Source organism: Anolis sagrei, chromosome 4 (genome assembly GCF_037176765.1).
Source record: "Anolis sagrei isolate rAnoSag1 chromosome 4, rAnoSag1.mat, whole genome shotgun sequence".
Taxonomy (NCBI): Eukaryota; Metazoa; Chordata; class Lepidosauria; order Squamata; family Dactyloidae; genus Anolis; species Anolis sagrei.
The window spans coordinates 20,410,760-20,428,187 of record NC_090024.1 but is presented as its reverse complement, the minus strand read 5'-3'; the positions used below and the strand labels follow the sequence as shown (position 1 = coordinate 20,428,187).

The following is a 17,428-nucleotide window of genomic DNA, read 5'->3' as shown; positions in this document are numbered from 1 at the left end:
TAAATTTCCAAACCATTTTATTTATAGTTCAGTGTCAAAAAAACAGTTTCTTAAAAAAAAATTAACATCACTGCTTGTACCAAACAGTTGTCAAACTTAAAAGGGCTGAACATGCAAGAAAAAAAGAATGTGCAAAATATATATGGAAGGATTTTCAAGCACACAATTATACTAATCACAAGTATGTTTTAAATACAAGGGGTGTTTTCCAACTCTGAGCCACCCCACCTTTGTCTTAAAACATATACATTTCTCCTTTATACACATTTACAGTCAGATAATATATATAGTGAATGTTGACAATATGACAAAGAAAGATTTGTGACTTGGAAAAGGAATGCTCCTTCAGGAGCTGGCCCACTGGCATTACATGTAGGAAAATATGACATTATCTGTCACGACTGTATATGATGGAGAAAGGGCAGCATTGGGCATTGTGCCAAACAGATGCCTCTCCATTCCAGCATAGTTTTTGAACAACTGTATAATTCACAGTAGTTCTTACTTCCTGTAAGGCAGTGACTGAAAGCTATGGTCAAGCCTGATGTAGGCACCTGATGATGTTGCAAATAATGCCACTGAAGTCAACATGTGTTATCCTTAGGATAAAGCCATGCAGTCCAAATACTTTAGAGCAGAGGTGTCTAAATCTGGATTCCCTAAATATTGCTGGACTTCGGCATTCAGAAGCCCCAGCTATTATGGACAATGGTATGCAATTCTGGTGGTCCATCCACATCTGGAAATGCACAGGTTAGGCACCACTGCTCTAGAGCAATTCTACTCACATATTTAGAACAGTTCTGGAGTTACAGGTTCTGGCAGAAACCCAACTGTTAGTCCTAGCTTCCCCAAAACAAAAGAGATGAAGATCCTGGGGGGAAAGCATACTGCAAAGGCCACTTTAATGTTATCTCTGGGCTACCTCCAACTATGGAGGGTTTCCTGACAGACCTGTCATTCCAACCTCTGCTTCCTACTCTCCTAATGGTTGCAAGCAAATACAGTACTCTCAGTTAACCGGCACCTATGGGGTTTGGTAGATGCCAGATAAACAGTCTCTGGTTGCTTGAGAGTTCCTTTTAAAAATAGGCCTAACTAATACTATATTATACCAAACCATAAAGTTATACTCTGTATTGACTTGACATTCATATCAAAATACAGTAATTAAAAGCAAATTAAGACAAATAAAGTCAAACTTAACATAGCGCAGTTTTACTATATTATAAAAACAAGTTTGTCAATGCAATATGCAATAAAGTATTATTCCTTTGATTTTTTTCCCCGCCCAGTTGCTTGAGATTTCAAGTTGTTTGAACTCCAATTAACTGAGAGTCTACTGTACATGGAATACAATAAGCAATGGTAAAAGCATACAGGGTTGTGAGGCAACAACACAATAATATACTATATTAATTTGTAATATGTTGAGAACTTCTAAGCACCTAGACAGGCAAGGGCAATCTTTGGCCTTCCAGTTATTTTGGACTTCAACTCCCACAATACCGGCTGTTAGGAATTATGGGAGTTGAAGTCCAAAACACCTGGAGGGCTGAAGTTATATCAAATATTAAGAGAGTGAGGAAGATGCAGAAGGGCCAGCTATAACACAGCAGGTTAATCACCAGTAAATCTTGCCAACCGAAAGGTTGACAGTTCGAAGTCGGGTCAGGGTGAGCTCCTGATCTCCCAGCTCACAGCTACTCCGCTCATCTAACGGATCGAAAACAGCAATGTGAGAAGATAAATAGGAACCAAATTAAGCAGGGAGGTATTTTAGGCACGGTGTTTCAGAGAAAAGCTTACAAACAAAGAAAGCTCTTTGGCAAGGAGATGGCACGATAGCACCCCCCTGTGGCCGGAACCGAGTACAGCCTCCAAAAGATGCTGAATGATGAGAAAAAGCCTAAATATACTTTTATCTGTTGTCTGTCTCGTCATTGTATAATCGGCATTGAATGTTTGCTGTATATGTGTTCTGTGATCTGCCCTGAGTTCCCTTTGGGGTGAGAAGGGCGGAATATAAGTACTGTAAATAAATGTTATTTTTGTTGGAAATCACCTATCTGTTAAAAGCTGGGTTTGTTTCTTAAACACAAAGTGGCTCCCCAATCTGATATGTGCTTCACCTGTACTTCTCATTGAAAAGGGCCTTATGGTAAGAAGGAAAGAAGAGGACCCCAACCCCTTCTCTTGCCAGATTCGTCAACACATAATCAGGCTGAGCACAAGGATGTTGAATTTCACAAAAGATCCCCAAAAGGAGTGTGACTTTTAAAAAGTCATATATATTTATAATGACAAGCTGTTGTTTTTGCCAACATGTCAGCAAGCAAGCAGAGCTGTTTTTAGTTAAATCTGACGGGGTTTTGGCAAGAGGCAGAGCTGTGAAAATGACCCGTGCAACAAGTTGTTGAGAAATCCCTGCCAGCCCCATTCTCCTCTCCTGTGTAGTGATTGAGTGGATTTATACAAAAGATCCAAGCCAGGAACATCCTGTTGGGTTTAGATATTTTACTATCCTTTGAAGGTCTTAGGTCTACTTTAGCCAAGTCCTTCAGAGCCAAACATTTTATTCAGATAGACAATAAGATAGTTTTTCTTGGTATACTGGAACAAGAAGCATATTGGATAAAGTTGTGCCGAAATAGCTGCTCAGCTGCTGTTTCAAGCACACTTATCTGAACATCCAACCTTATTTTGTGCATCACAATCAGATCAATCCATGGCAAATTCTTTGCCACTAGGATTGTTTCGTTATATGGAACCATCTTGCCAAGTGGGAAGGAAAACAGCAACACAAGTACACACAAAGAGTGCAAAAGTATAATAAAATGTGTCTGAGATGGAACACATTTTAGTTAAAGGGGATTCAGATCCACACAAAATGTCATAATCCTATGTACAAGGTGCAGACAGAAATTTCTCCTTATTTGTGTTCCAACAATGCTTATGCAACAATACGTATTACCTATAGTATAAAATCCACACGTTTTACAAAATCAGAAAAGTAAAAAAAGTCATACCACATAAACTAGGGGCAATCAGTTCATTAGTCGGGGATTGGTTTGGGTGCAAAGAGGCAGAAGAGTAAGAGATTGTGTGACTGCTGTTACAGAATATATATATGTGAATAAAAACTGCATGACACACATGTGAACAATCTTTTTCATTCATACATGTGGTCTGCTTGAGAAATGGCATTTCCCCTTATGTACAATCTCCTTCTCTAGGCTCCCAAACCAAGCAGGCTAAGCACAATTCCTAAAACAAAAGCTTCCTTTTTACAGCGCTTCTATACACAAGTTTCTTTTGAAATTAATACTGAAATATGTAGTTCAACAAGGGCACTGAGAGCTTTCTTTTATTACAGCCTTTACCAACCTGACACGTTCCACACACGTTGGACTACAACTCTCATCGTTCCCAGCCATTTTGGCTATTGGCTGTTTTCAGAAAACTTCAGATTGCGCCCCACACAAAACTACATTTTTCAGGTTTCTCTAGGGAATGACTGAAAACCAGCATTTCAGGAGTGCTGATGTGATCAGATATTTTACCTGTCACTTTCAGAAGCTATGTATATATATACAAACACTCTTGCTTTCTGTCTCTTCAAACTCATTGCAAAAAGATAAGTCATTACAATGCTAAAGAAAAATAACAATCCTTCAGAATTCCTGTGTGGCAACATAAGGGGCATTTTACAGAGCTGAAACCAACAATAACAGCGAACCATACGAACACGCACCAATGAAATGCTGTCACTTGCATTAAGTGCTATCAATGTTTTCCTACAACTCAAAACATTCCCAGGCCGGCTACTAATTCGCAATAGCAACCAGAAACATCCAAGCAAAAGCTTTGCTCCAGCCACCGTGATCCACTTATTTGAACAATGGAATTTCATTGTTTTCACTCCTCTCTTGTGTCGTTAAGAAGCAAATATCGAAACAGCAAAAAGAAGCACCTTTCTAGATTTTTGCAAAGAAGGGGCTCATTGAAATCTAACACAATACATATATGTACCATTTTTCATACCACTTGCAAAAGAGCCATCCCCTGGCTGCTGAATGCATTATTTGCCTAACACAAAGGTGATCTATTTGTGGCCTTCCAGGTGTAGTTGGACTACAACTCCCATCAGCCTTTTTTATTATTGACTGTGCTATCTAGGTCTGATGGGATTTACAATTTCAAGAAAATGTATGAAGCCACAAGTTCATTTTTGCACCAGCTTACAGAATTAGAGCACACAATTGTACGGGCACGGTTGACTCCCATTTCCTAGGGTGCATCAACACAGTAGAACTAATGCAGTTTGATGCTATTTTTACAATGTCTCTGCCCTTCCCTGCCAAAGATGGCAGGTGCCTCACAAATCTACAACTCCTATGATTCCACAGCATTGAGCCATGGTAGTTGAAGTAGTGTCAAACTGCATTAATTCTACAGTGTAGATGCACCCCAAGTTGCTATGTGCATCACAAGAATGAGCCCCCGGTGGTACAATGGGTTAAATCCTTATGCCAGAAGGCCTGCTAACTGAAAGGTTGGTGGTTTGAATCCAGGGAGTGAGATGAGCTCTCATCTTGCAGCCCCAGCTTCTCATGTGGGGACATGAGAGAAACCTCCCACAGGATGGTAAAACATCCAGACGTCCCCTGGGCAACATCCTTGTAGACAGCCAATTCTCTCACACCAGAAGCAACTTGCAGCTTCTCAAGTCATTCCTGACATGAAAAGAAACCCAAGCATGAACCAACTGAATTTAATTTTCCTGTTAAGACATCAACCACATCAACATCTGTTTAACAGCATCTACTTCCATACTCCATTAGGTCAACAATCTCTGCACCTTCTCAACTTCCTCGCCTACCATAACAACATCTTAAACAGCCTTCAGTCTTGTTTTGGAGGGCATACTCATACAGCAAATTTCCCCTGTCTAGCTAGACATATTGGTTAAGGAGCTCTAAAGCAAGGATATAATACAAGAAGGAGCTAACTTACTCTTTGGATTATTCAGATGATGCAGCCTATCTGAGCCCTAATTGTGCTCCGTCTCTATGGAACAGACAGGATGAGAGACCCAAGGATATGTGAAGTTTTGAGGATTGGCCAATTTAACCAGACATGCCTGAAGAATAACAAAAGAAAAACCACGTAACGGCTCATCCAAACAAAGGTTATAATCGCCAATTAAAATCCTCCAGGCTACATATTGCAGAACCAATGCATAGCCAAGATCTGAAAGTAAATATTCTTTGTATTTGACAGGTTTTAGCTTTTCCCTTGTAATTATTATTATTATTAAACTACTTCCACAAGTGATTTTTGGAAAGTAGTAAGATGGCCAGGACTCTTATTGCATTTCTCAAAATTTGGAAAAAGTTATATTGGACTACAGCTGTCAAAATGTGTGGTCTCTTCCAACTCTTATGATTCTAATATCTCACAGCTAGAAAGGAGATTTAGTCCAAGAAGTAACTTTTTCAGGTTCTAGTTTTTCAGTTCATAGCAAATAGCTACCATCAACCAGTTTTGATTTACTCATGCAAGAATTGAACATGGTAAAAATATCACACATTCCCAAAAGGATGTAGAACAACTCTGACTGCAATATATTGAAACAACATGAAAATCTTAAACCAATTAAGGAACATTAATTCATTTCATTAATATTATCAATGTTCTGAATACGCCTCTACTTTTTTCATATATATTACAATTTTAACCCACCCAATAACAAACATGTATTTTTAGCAAATGGTTGCCCAGGGAAACTTTCCAGATGTGGCCTTTCAAACCATTAGAAAGCTTTGAATACTACTCATCATATTATCCAGTCCAAATAGGAATCTCTTTCTTGTGCAAAGTATTCAGATTTTAGAATAATCAATTTTCATACTTTTCACATATTTAGAAATAACAAGGAAACAACAGTTTGATATGATACATTTAACTTCACTGGCATTTTACTTGGGCAACCTGGCAAATCCAAAGGATAGCGGGGGCCTAGGAATCTCAAGAATCAAACACAAATTTGAATTAATTCCACAGAAATCACATAATGTAATATTTGTATTGGCAAAGAGGTTTGAAGCGAATTCCTCATTCATTCTTCATGCAAACATATAAACAATCCCAGGGAGAAAAGTCTTCCTGCAAAATCAAACAAAACCTCTTTCGGGTTGATAACAACATAAGAAAGTTTTACTTTACTGATTCTCCGCAAATATCAATGGATGCGCTTCCTTGTTCCCGTCTTGATTTTGCCTTATTCACTCCATTGACATTCAATAACCCATATTCCCATCCATTGAAATGAATAAGTTTCATGATTAGTTGGGAGTTTTCCCACTACTTTTCAGAAGATTGGCTACAACACACTGATGTCTTTTGCATACATGGAATACCATAATTGCAAAATTACTCAGGGAACAAGTCACTGATGCTAACAAATAAGTGTCCTCCAGAGGAACATCAACCTATTCAAGGTCTAGTCCAGTGGTTCTCAACCTGTGGGTCCCCAGATATTTTGGCCTTCAACTCTCAGAAATCCTAGCAGCTGCTAAACTAACTGGGATTTCTGGGAGTTGTAGACCAAAACACCTGGGGACCCACAAGTTAAGAACCACTGGGCTGGACAGTTGAAAATCTAACATAGGTTGAGTATGCCTTGACTGAAATGCTTGGGACCAAAAGTGTTTTGGATTTTTTTTACATTTTGGAATACGTGCATTTGCATATATGTACATAGATCTTGGAGATAGGAAATTTATATGCTTTATAGCCTGAAGGTAATAATAGAAAATATTTTAAAATAATTTTATGAATGAAACAAAGATTTGTGTACATTGATCCATCAGAAAGCAAAAGCATCAACTATCACAGCTGTCTATGGATGGATACACTTTCAGATTTTGGAGTATTTCAGCTTTCTAGGCAAGGGATGCTCAACCTGTCTGCATTTGTGAGAGCTGTTTTTTTTTAATTAAAAAATAGGACTTGCCTTCAAGCATTCATCATTGCTTCTCTTTGCAAATCAAAGCACTAGCAACTCTCATAGCAGTATATACAGTCAATCTGTTATTGAAAACGGTTGTGCAAAACTATAGCCACATCAAAAAAAACTTTGGGCTGTCCCTAGAAGGTGTATATGGATGGTGTATTGTGGTCTAGCGGAGTCCCCGGTGGCGCAGTTGGTTAATCCCTTGTGCCGACAGGACTGAAGACCAACAGGTCGCAGGTTCGAATCCGAGGAGAGGCGGATGAGCTCCCTCTATCAGCTTCAACTCCTCATACAGGGACATGAGAGAAACTTCTCACAAGGATGATAAAACATCAAATCATCTGGACGTCCCCTGGGCAATGTCCTTGCAGACAGCCAATTCTCTCACACCAGAAGCGACTTGCAGTTTCTCAAGTCGCTCCTGACACTACAAAAAAATTATAATTGTGGTCTAGCAAGCTAAATTTCCATCATCAATTTTCCTAAACATTTAATGTTCTTACCAACCATCAAAAAACCCAACCATTGGGTTGTCTTTCTGTCTTTCCTAGAACTTAGCTGTTCAAATATTGCCCCAAAGGAAGCAGATTAAAGCACATCTTAAGTAATAGCAGAAAGGAACATGCTAACCATCACCATTGACATTTTCCTTTCAAATCTCTGTATATAAAGTACAAATACTTCACATTGCATCTTGGGTTGGTTGGAAAGCACTTCAGAGGTAGAAAACGGTGTGGTATGTACATATTTTAAAAAGGGGGGATAAAAGCATATCTCTTAAGTATTTATTTTAAAAACACGCTTAGGTATAAAATACCCCTTGTAAACAAAACCTAGAGCAGGGAATAATTTGACAATTTTTGCCTAATCATGGTGTTTAATTCCCCATGCTTTGAAGCCAAAGAGATATTTCAAATGGACACAAAACAAATTTCTTTTGAAGCTCTTAAGCAGTTCTGGGATTATCCCTCCTGACATGTGTGCTTCAGTTTTCACAAAGCATTGTATTTACAAAGGACTTCCTTTTGCATTGAACAGTCCAATTAGAAAGCCATGATCTTAAACAGTTCGTTGCTACTGAATGATGACTCCCTTCGCCTCCTAAAATCCTCTTGACCTCTTGACTCAGGAACGTCAAGCAGCAATATTTACAAACTATATACAGGTTGAACAGGTCTCGCTCGGCAGTATAAAATGTCTCATCAGAATAGTGAGCTGTAGAGTTGAAATCGTTCAGGAGTTCAAAATCTAAACAAGTTGATGAAGTCCTGGGGTGAAAGAGAAGTCGAGCAGCTGTCTGGATTGTTAGCTGTACAAGGATGGTCGGTGCCCTAAAAGCAAGAACATTCCAGGTTTTAAAAGTTGGCTTTCATGGCGTGTTTGTAAATAGCTCAGTAATGTTAACCAATAAGTTGTACAGCCAAACAGTAACTGATATTTAGACTTCAGAGTTCAGTACTTTTCCCTACTATACCCCACGGGCTCTCACTATTTATTTGTTTTTTTTTTTGATGCATTCATATTTCAATCCATTATGAATTCCTTACCACGACAGTAATTAAAATATTATTGTTTCAGAGAGGCCACCATCAGGGGCTTGAGCAGAAAAGGGAATGGGAACCCAAGAGTGTCGATATTTTATACTGTTGACTGATCAGAGTCAGTGGTGGTTGGTGGTCTCCCTGGTATTGCGACTGGTGAATCTACTCCAGATTTTCATCCACACTTCATTGAATCATAGAGTTGGAAGAGACCTCATGGGCCATCCAGTCCAACCCCCTGCCAAGAAGCAGAAAAATTGAATTCAAAACACCCCCAACAGATGGCCATCCAGCCTCTGTTTAAAAGCCTCCAAAGAAGGAGCCTCCATCACACTCTGGGGCAGAGAGTTCCACTGCTGAACAGCTCTTCATAGGAACTCTCCAAGTTTCAGGGTCTATTGAGAACAGGCTCAGCTACTTAGGAAGCCACTCTACAGCTTAGACCAAAATCTGGAGCTGTTTCATTACCCCACTATCAGTTGCTAATGGATGTCCCTGCTTGTCGAAGGCTTTCATGGCCGGAATCACTGGGTTGTTGTAGGTTTTTTCGGGCTAAATGGCCATTCTAATGCCTTTAGAACATGGCCATATAGCCCGAAAAAACCTACAACAACCCGATATCCCTGCTTCTTTTCTTCCACTCCAACACAATACTTTCTTAGTCCCAAGAAAAGAGCTGTTTGTTGTACCCAGTGACATGCTTCAGTACATCTGGGACTGATTGCCTACCTTCCAAGAGAGAATATGGCAATGTCTGCAGAGCTGCAAGGTGTCTCCATACTGTTCCTTTCTTGGATAGCATCTCACAAGCTTGAAGTACATCTTCTTCCAATCCAGATGCCCCTTATCTGACAAAATTAGCCGTTTGCGTATCTGAAATAGGAGAGACAGCACAGAGCTACAGGCTTGGAAATTGTTTCAATGTTTGAAAAGTACAAGCCATAAGAGACTGAAAATGGGCCCATAAAATTGTACTTTTCAAACTTTTCAAGGTTCTTTTTTTGTGTCAGGAGTGACTTGAAAAACTGCAAGTCGCTTCTGGTGTGAGAGAATTGGTTGTCTGCAAGGATGTTGCTCAGGGGATGCCCGCTGATGCCATACACCTATATATGTTCCCTGAAACCTGCAGTAGTAAAAGAGCCATCCAACCCAACTACAATCTGCCATGCAGGAATACACAAGCAGAGCACTCATGGCTGATGGCCATGTAACCTCTGTTCAAAAACCTCCAGAGGAGGAGAGTCAATCACACTCCTAGGCAGTAAATTGCACTGTTGGACAGATCTTACCATCAGGATGTTTTTCCTAATATTTAGGTGGAATCACATTTCCTATAGTTTGAATCTGTTGTTTCATATCCTAAGTTTCTGTAGCAGTAGGAGAAAAGCTTGCTCCCTCCTCAATATGATACTCTCTCAAATAAGTAAAGCCGGCTATCATGTACCCTTCTTCAAGCTAAACATTGCCAATTTTTTGGCTCCTATGCAGCATATATATTCAGTTCAAAGTTCTCTAAGCAGTTTCATAATTAAAGACATCAGATCCTGTCTGATCTTGAAAGCTAAGCAGATGGATGAGTAGATGGATGAAAGCTAAACAAGACTCGGATCTAATTTTCAACAACTCTATTCTTGTTTGATGGCTTGGAATTTAGACAGCTTCATACCCTGCTGCCCCATTACCTGTCTATCTGTGAAGTGGTAATGACAAAGTCTTTTCCATAGTAGCCTGTCTTCACTGAGCACTTGAAGGCTGGGAGCTACTTGTCCAAGGCTCACGAGATCTCGCCCATCGGTCAGCCGTTGCATGATATTTAATTGTAAACATAAAGGCAGGTCTGTAAAAGTCAAGCCTTTCAAGGCAGGCTGGAAAAAAGAGCAAAACAATAATGTTATGGCAATAGATGATACATATGATGCTATGCCACTTTTAACAAACACTAATGAGTGCCCTTGTACTTCAAGGAGAAAAGATAGGCTTGCCCACTGGACAAAGCCTGGACATAAACAACTTTTAATTTGTGCTAAATTTAAATCAATGCAATTTGAGCCCTGGGTGTACCTACAGCATCTTATAAACAAATATTTGATCCCATCTATAATATTTTACTTAAGTCAATGGGTGAGTTAAACACTCTCAGCCCCAGAAAATCATGTGATGCCATAACTCAGAAGCAACTTAAAGGAACGCAACATCAACAAATGGAGTTCAATGTTATGCTTTAGCCTAGCTTCAGGGTATAAGTAACCGAATGAGCCAAATATCTCAGCAATCAGACACTTTTGCTTCCCAGTGCTTTGCAAACATGGTTTTTTAAAAGGAGAAACAACTCTGGATGACTTGGAAAGACAAATACATGACTTTTCATTGTCAAGACAAGATTCTCAATTTCTATACAAAGAATAATTTCACTGCTATATTACTTAATCAAATCCTGGCAGTTCCAAAAAAGAATTTTTTCACCTGTGCTGCTTTGACAGAAGAATAACCACTCTGTTATTCTGTTTACTGTACACGTCCATGTGTTTGCAATACCCTTCACATCTCTCTATTCTTTTTTTCTCATTTTTTTTTCTGGCACAAATGCCTGGCAAATTTCCTTCGTTAACAGTGACAGTGGAAGGTGCTCTCAGACATCATGTTTATCTTAAGATATTATTGTTCCAAGCATACTTATAGCTGTTCCCATGACATCTTCCATTTATTAGTGACAGGTGCTCACAATGATCTTTTAAATCAACATAATCATGACATTTCAGAAAGGATGTTTGTGCCCAGAAATTAATTATTTGTGGGCAGGGAAACTCTAGGACATTTGATCTCAACTTTTGGCTCTTAGGATATTTTGGACTCCATCTTCCAGAAGTCCAAATTGTTGGCCATGCTGGCTGAGATGTTTGATAACAAAAGAAAAAAGTCAAAATTTGAGAGCCCTTGCACTAGGTCAGTGGTTCTCAATTTGTAGGTCCCGATGTTTTGGCCTTCAACTCCCAGAAATCCTAACAGCTGGTAAACTGGCTGGGATTTCTGGGTGTAGTAGGCCAAAACATGATTTCTCAACCACGCAAGCCCAGATGACATTGAATGCAACTTTCTTCATTCCAACTCACAGCCTCAAAAAGTGCATGAGATTTTGTGTGTTTAAGTCATTTTGTCCAGTTATCTATGGACAATGCTGACTGGTGATGGTGGAGGTATTGCACATTTAAGATATTGGATCGGGAAAAATGAGAAAAATTGCTTGGAGAGGACATTGCATTTCTGGATTTCTCATAGTGAATTGAACCAGATGGCTTATACAACCAACAGATGTCATCTGCAGACATGACCGTAACTGTAATCACCCATTTATTCGTTTTCATGTAGTCCTAATAATGTGAATAGGTTGGAACACAAAAGCCAGATCTGCATGCAGCTAAAAGTCCTGCTCTCTAAGAGATCTATGTACCTAGTCTACTTTTGCTCAGGTGTCATATGTAGACTCTAGAGTTGCCATTGCAATCTCAAAGATAGGGCCTGTAAGGTATATAATGCAACTTCATATTACATGGATTCAATTATATGTAGAGTTGTCTCAGTTAACCTCCTCTAGAAGTTACTACAGAGTTGTGCTGGGGATACTTTTCGAGGCATTTTCCTAGGTCCTCCAAGGTACACACCAGTCAAAAGCCCAAAGCATTGTTCGTTTCAGGTAACAAAATTATTCCAGACTGTATGTAAAATAATTTGCTCCTTCAGTTTTTGGTCCTTAGATAGACCTTCTCAGGCTGGGTTCATGGATCCAATTCCTTGGAATTCTAATTTGAACCATCCTAGTTGTGTCTCTCTCAGTGTGTTTTCTGGATGCTCTGGCAGGGAATGTCAATGAAGGATCCACCTTAGCGAGTTGGAAATGTGATATAAGGTTTTAGTGCATATGGAACAGCTGGGTTTTTAGCTTTAGTGTCAAAAACCAGGATTTGCACTTACCCGGGTGATTTGGATATTGTTCAACTGCTGCTGCCAGTGTAGAATTGTCTCCATTCTGTGGACCCACATGTTGATATTCCCCACCAGAACGGACTTGCCAACACTTTGGACCAAGGTGCAAAGTGACATATAAAGAGTCTGCAGCAGCTCTCTTATTAGCCTAATGTTCTGTTGATCCTCCAGAACTTTGTGTTGGAAAAGGCAAGAAAAAAAGTGAGTATTAGACACAATCGAAACAACACATAAAGCCAAATCAAACACTTAAAGAAATCCATATCCTATTATAAGCATCCTGCTCCTTATAACTTGAGGAGTGTATTTCCCAATAGTCTTCAAGACTGAAAGGATGGACCAACACCCAACTGAGAAGTTGTGGGGAGACATATGCACTCTAATGGAGAACAACATTAGTGGCTCTTAAGTCCCATCATATAAGTAAGATCCAGTTTAACTGGGATTAACTTGTCTCATTGGTTTTAAAAGCATCTAAATTACCATTACCATTATTTTCTATCTTTTTTTTTGGCCATTATGTCTTAGAGCAAGGAGATTATCTAGACCTTATTCTTACTCAGTTGTCTACACAATGTCAGGGCTATAACACTCAAGACTGTACCATTTTAAAACAAAATGTTCCCTATAGGTAGAAAAACAGCACATCATGGGACAGGTTCCAAACTAAGCTTGCGATTTTCCTGCTTCTTGGAATTAGGTTGGACTGGATGACCCATGAGGTCTCTTCCAACTCTATGATTCTATAAGCTAAACTTGATTACTTGTACAGTCCAAACCCAAATATACCACTCTCAGTTAAAACTACGCCATAGTTTTTCAATCATTCCATATCACTCAGGATAGCCAACCAAGACATAAAGCATTCTCCTGAATTCAGGAATGATAATAATCCATAATATTATCCATGATGCAGATCCAAAAACACATTAATCTATTATCCACTTTCTTTTAGATCTGTTACCAAATGCTATTTGCTTGTTTGCATAGACCTTGTAATATTGAGCTCTATAGAATTTACCCTAATGAAGTATAAATATGGGCTGCAGTCCTAAAACTCTAAGAAGACATAGAGTGCATGCTCACTCACAAACCACAGGTTGGACCTTTGCTTTTACCTTTTTGTACTACTTTTTCCAAGATATTCATATAGTTTTTCTGGGCGATTCCACTCAGGGATGTTAGCTGGGACTTTGCTATCAGCTCCAACAGCTGTGGATAAAAATAAGATTTTAGCCTTTCCCGGCACAAAGACACCTTTCTAATCTTGGCTTTCTGGTCATATGACGCACAGCAAAAGAGTTCAGAAACTTGTTTGTTGCCTGCCTGGCTTTTTCGAACAGGGAGTGGAGTGGAGGAGAAGTGGGAAAAGACAGATGCTAGAGCTTAAGCGATTGCAATCTGGATGCCTCTTCTTGTTGGTTTGATTACTAAGCCGAGTCATTAAAAGTGACAACAGAGGAAAATAAATGGGGGCCATCTAAGTAGCTTTGCAAAATACTGACCACACAGTTAGAGAGAGCCAAACCTTTGAAATAGGCAAAATATAGAAGAGTCTCCTACTGTAGCACATGTGTTTTCATGGTCCTAAACTTTTAAATCAACTTTGCAAAATCCAAGGGCCCATTTTTCACCATTTTCACTCCAGATCACACTAGCCCAGATTCAATTCCTTGTCTTGTTACTGACAAGGACATAATGTAATCTATTGCTTTTCAACAAACACACACCAACTTTTATGTCCATTGTGCCTTATGGTTTCATTGCTCTTTGTGTTGTGTGTCTTCAAGTCATTTCCAGTTTATGACAAACCTATCACAGGATTTTCTGCGGCTGAGCCATGGCAGTCAAAATGCTAAACTGCATTAATTCTATACTTCTGCACACTACATGGAAATCACTTTCAATATGTCACTTTAATAAACCAAGATGCAGACAAGACTTGTTAGCCTTGTGTTTTCAAAGGCTTTCATGGCCTGAATCACTGGGTTGCTGTGAGTTTTCCGGGCTGTATGGACATGTTCCAGAAGCACTCTCTCCTGATGTTTCACACACATCTATGAAATTTGAAGCAATAAGTGGAGCATTTAGAAATGCAGTTTAGGTGCCCAAAGAAAAGTAGCAGGTGATGTGACAAAGGGAAGGCAAACATGCAAATATGAGTTCTAGGGTAGGTCCACATTGTAGAATTAATGCAGTTTGACACCACTTGAACTGTTAAGGCTCAATGTCATGGGGTCGTGGGAGTTGTAGTTTGACAAAGTTTTCTCTGCCAAAAGAGTGCTGGTGCCTCTCCAAATGACAATTCCCATTATTCCACAGCAGTTAAAAGTGGTGTTAAACTACATTAATTCTACTGTGTAGATATCTTCGGGTATGAACTGATTTTCAATGTCTCACTCTTTGCAATGTTGAAACTCAGGAGCTGGTGGAAAATGTCAATGCGGGGCATAATTCTTATTTGTGGGGGACAATAACCCTCCCAGTAGCTACACTTCTAGTTTCCAACTTCTGTTAAGATGACAAAAGGAGTCATCTTAACAGAAGTCATGGGCTGAATTGTTTGTCCCAAGTGGAATCTATGACAAGGGTCTATTTACTATTATTGTCACCTTTCCATAAACCAAGAGCACATGGCAAAGGGAGGAAAGGGATGAAATAGAGGATATTTTCCCCCTTCTCCAGGCACTTGTCCATTTTACTCAGCGCTGTCACCGCCGTGTGACTATCAGCTCCCGGCAGCAAAGTGGCCGCGGGTGACTGATCCACTCTTCTGTTTATCTTTCCGGCCAACCTTGAATGCCAACAGATGGTTCTTCTGGGCGGGCAATGCTATTAATACCTTGCCTGGCCACATGATAGGCATAAAGTGAGGAGGATGGAAAAAGAGCCATGGCTAATTGGCTAAGCTGCCTAACACCGGTTAATCAGCTTTATTTCTATGACTCACCACTTCAGGGAGCTGAAGCATAAAGCAAAATGCAGGCACAACACAGGTGTGCATTTTGCAAAATAGGCCCAGAATGAACTAGAAAAGGAAACATGTGCAGGAAAATGATGGTGCAGGAATGATTTCAACTGTGCAAGCCTGCATTGTGCACATTCATACCCAAAGTGGTACTAGCTGAAAAGACTAAAACATGTGCCGTGCTCTGCAATTGAAAATGCATATTTTTAGAACAAGCTTCTAGGGAGTGCATCTACACTGTAGTATTAATGCAGTTGGACAACACCTTAATTGGCATGGCTCAATACCACGGAATTATGAGAGTTGTAGTTAAATAAGCGCTTTAGCCTTCTCTGCTAAACGGAATTGGTGCCTTGCCAAACTACAACTCCCATGATTCCATTGTATTTACCCATGGCAGTTAAAGTAGTGAGGCATCAGCATTCTGGCAGGGAATGTTAGATCTTGTAAACATACAGTCCCCATGACTACATAGCATTAGGCCATGGCAGTTAAAGTGGTGTCAAACTGCCATGTAGACTAGTGGTTCCCAACCTTGCTTTGACCAGGAACCACTTGACCAGGAACCACTTTGACAGGGACCACTTTCCAACATTAGTACCAAAAGGATTATGAATCAATTTTTGGTCAAATTTAGATTCAGTTTGATTATTTAGGGTGCTGATTCAGAAAACTGCATTGTATAGACCACATCAGCTCTAGTTTCTGATACAGAACATATACCATCCAGTAGTCGCAATTTGCTCACCAACAGAAAACCATATCTAATAATCTAGAGCTGATGGAGTATTAGCAATCATTCTTGGGTAGTCAGCCTCTCCCCTCCTGACATCCCTGTTGCCTCAGCACTATAAGAGGATTTTGTGAGACCAGTTGCTCTCGTTGCCATATGGTTTTGAGGCAACAGTGTAGTAATGGTGGCACAACGGACCATATTTTTGTTTTTACGGACCACTGGTGGTTCATGGACCACAGGTTGGGAAATATGGTTTACCTACAGAAAACCATATTTAATAAGTCTCGGCACTTTAGGAGGGTTTTGCAAGACCAGTTGCTCTTGTTGCAACGCTGTATTAACAGTGAAGCCGCAGACCCTATTTTCATTCTTGTGGACCACTGGTGGTCCACGGACCACAGTTTGGGAACCACTGATGTAGATGCAGCCATAGTTTGCAAAAGCTTTTGAAACATTGTGCATAAACCTTTAAAAATGACTTCAGTGGGTTTTTTAAAAAAAGTTATCAATCTATTGCTGCTTGAAACTTTACTACTAATGTTACTGTTTACAACTTGCCCTGCTCTATTGGCCCCTTGTGCTGTAACACAATTCCTCTGGAATCGGTGTCTTTGGATTTCCCCTGGGAAATGAATACATTCATTCTGTCTCATGCGACCACCAGTGACAGCAAAGGGATCTGTTGCAAAACACCGCTCAGGGTGTATCACATGGCAAATTCCTTTGAAGCAAGGCATGTGTCACTGTCATCTGCCTATACAGAACACCTCAACTATAAGCAAAGTAGTCTCGAATCTGGACAACTAAGAAGGAGTCAGGGAGTCAAAGCTCTGTTTACTTTTGTATATATATATGTTTTGAATCATCCCTTCTGTAACCCTAATTAATTTAGGGTTACCTCTCCCAAGTGCCATGGTTCAAGGCTATGGAATCCTGTGAGTTGTAGTTTTTAGCTTTTTCTGCTAAAGAGTGCTGGTTTCTTGATAAACCACAACTCCCAGAATCTATAGCCCTAAGCCTTGGCAGTTAAAGTGGTGTCAAACTGCATTCATTCTGCAGTGAAGACGCAGAGAGAAAGTTCAGATTGCCAAGTGTCTGTTGTTTAAGGGTTGCAGTTCTTCCTCATACGAAGACTAAACCTGATGTCAAAAATCCTGTATTTTGAGGGCATGGACCCTTTATAA

At 39.8% G+C, this 17,428-nt stretch overlaps 1 protein-coding gene across 1 annotated transcript in view; it reads right to left on the bottom strand.

The window, feature by feature from the left end:
* FBXO32 (F-box protein 32) overlaps window positions 1–17,428 on the bottom strand; it is a 51,330-nt gene continuing 33,902 nt past the window's right edge. Inside the window, exons 5-9 of the mRNA XM_060775845.2 lie at window positions 13,659–13,752; window positions 12,529–12,713; window positions 10,242–10,424; window positions 9,289–9,432; window positions 1–8,349 (exon numbers count right to left, since the gene is read on the bottom strand). Coding sequence (XP_060631828.1) covers window positions 8,260–8,349; window positions 9,289–9,432; window positions 10,242–10,424; window positions 12,529–12,713; window positions 13,659–13,752 — 696 coding nt within the window. The 3' untranslated portion in view covers window positions 1–8,259. The remainder of the gene's footprint in view (window positions 8,350–9,288; window positions 9,433–10,241; window positions 10,425–12,528; window positions 12,714–13,658; window positions 13,753–17,428) is intronic.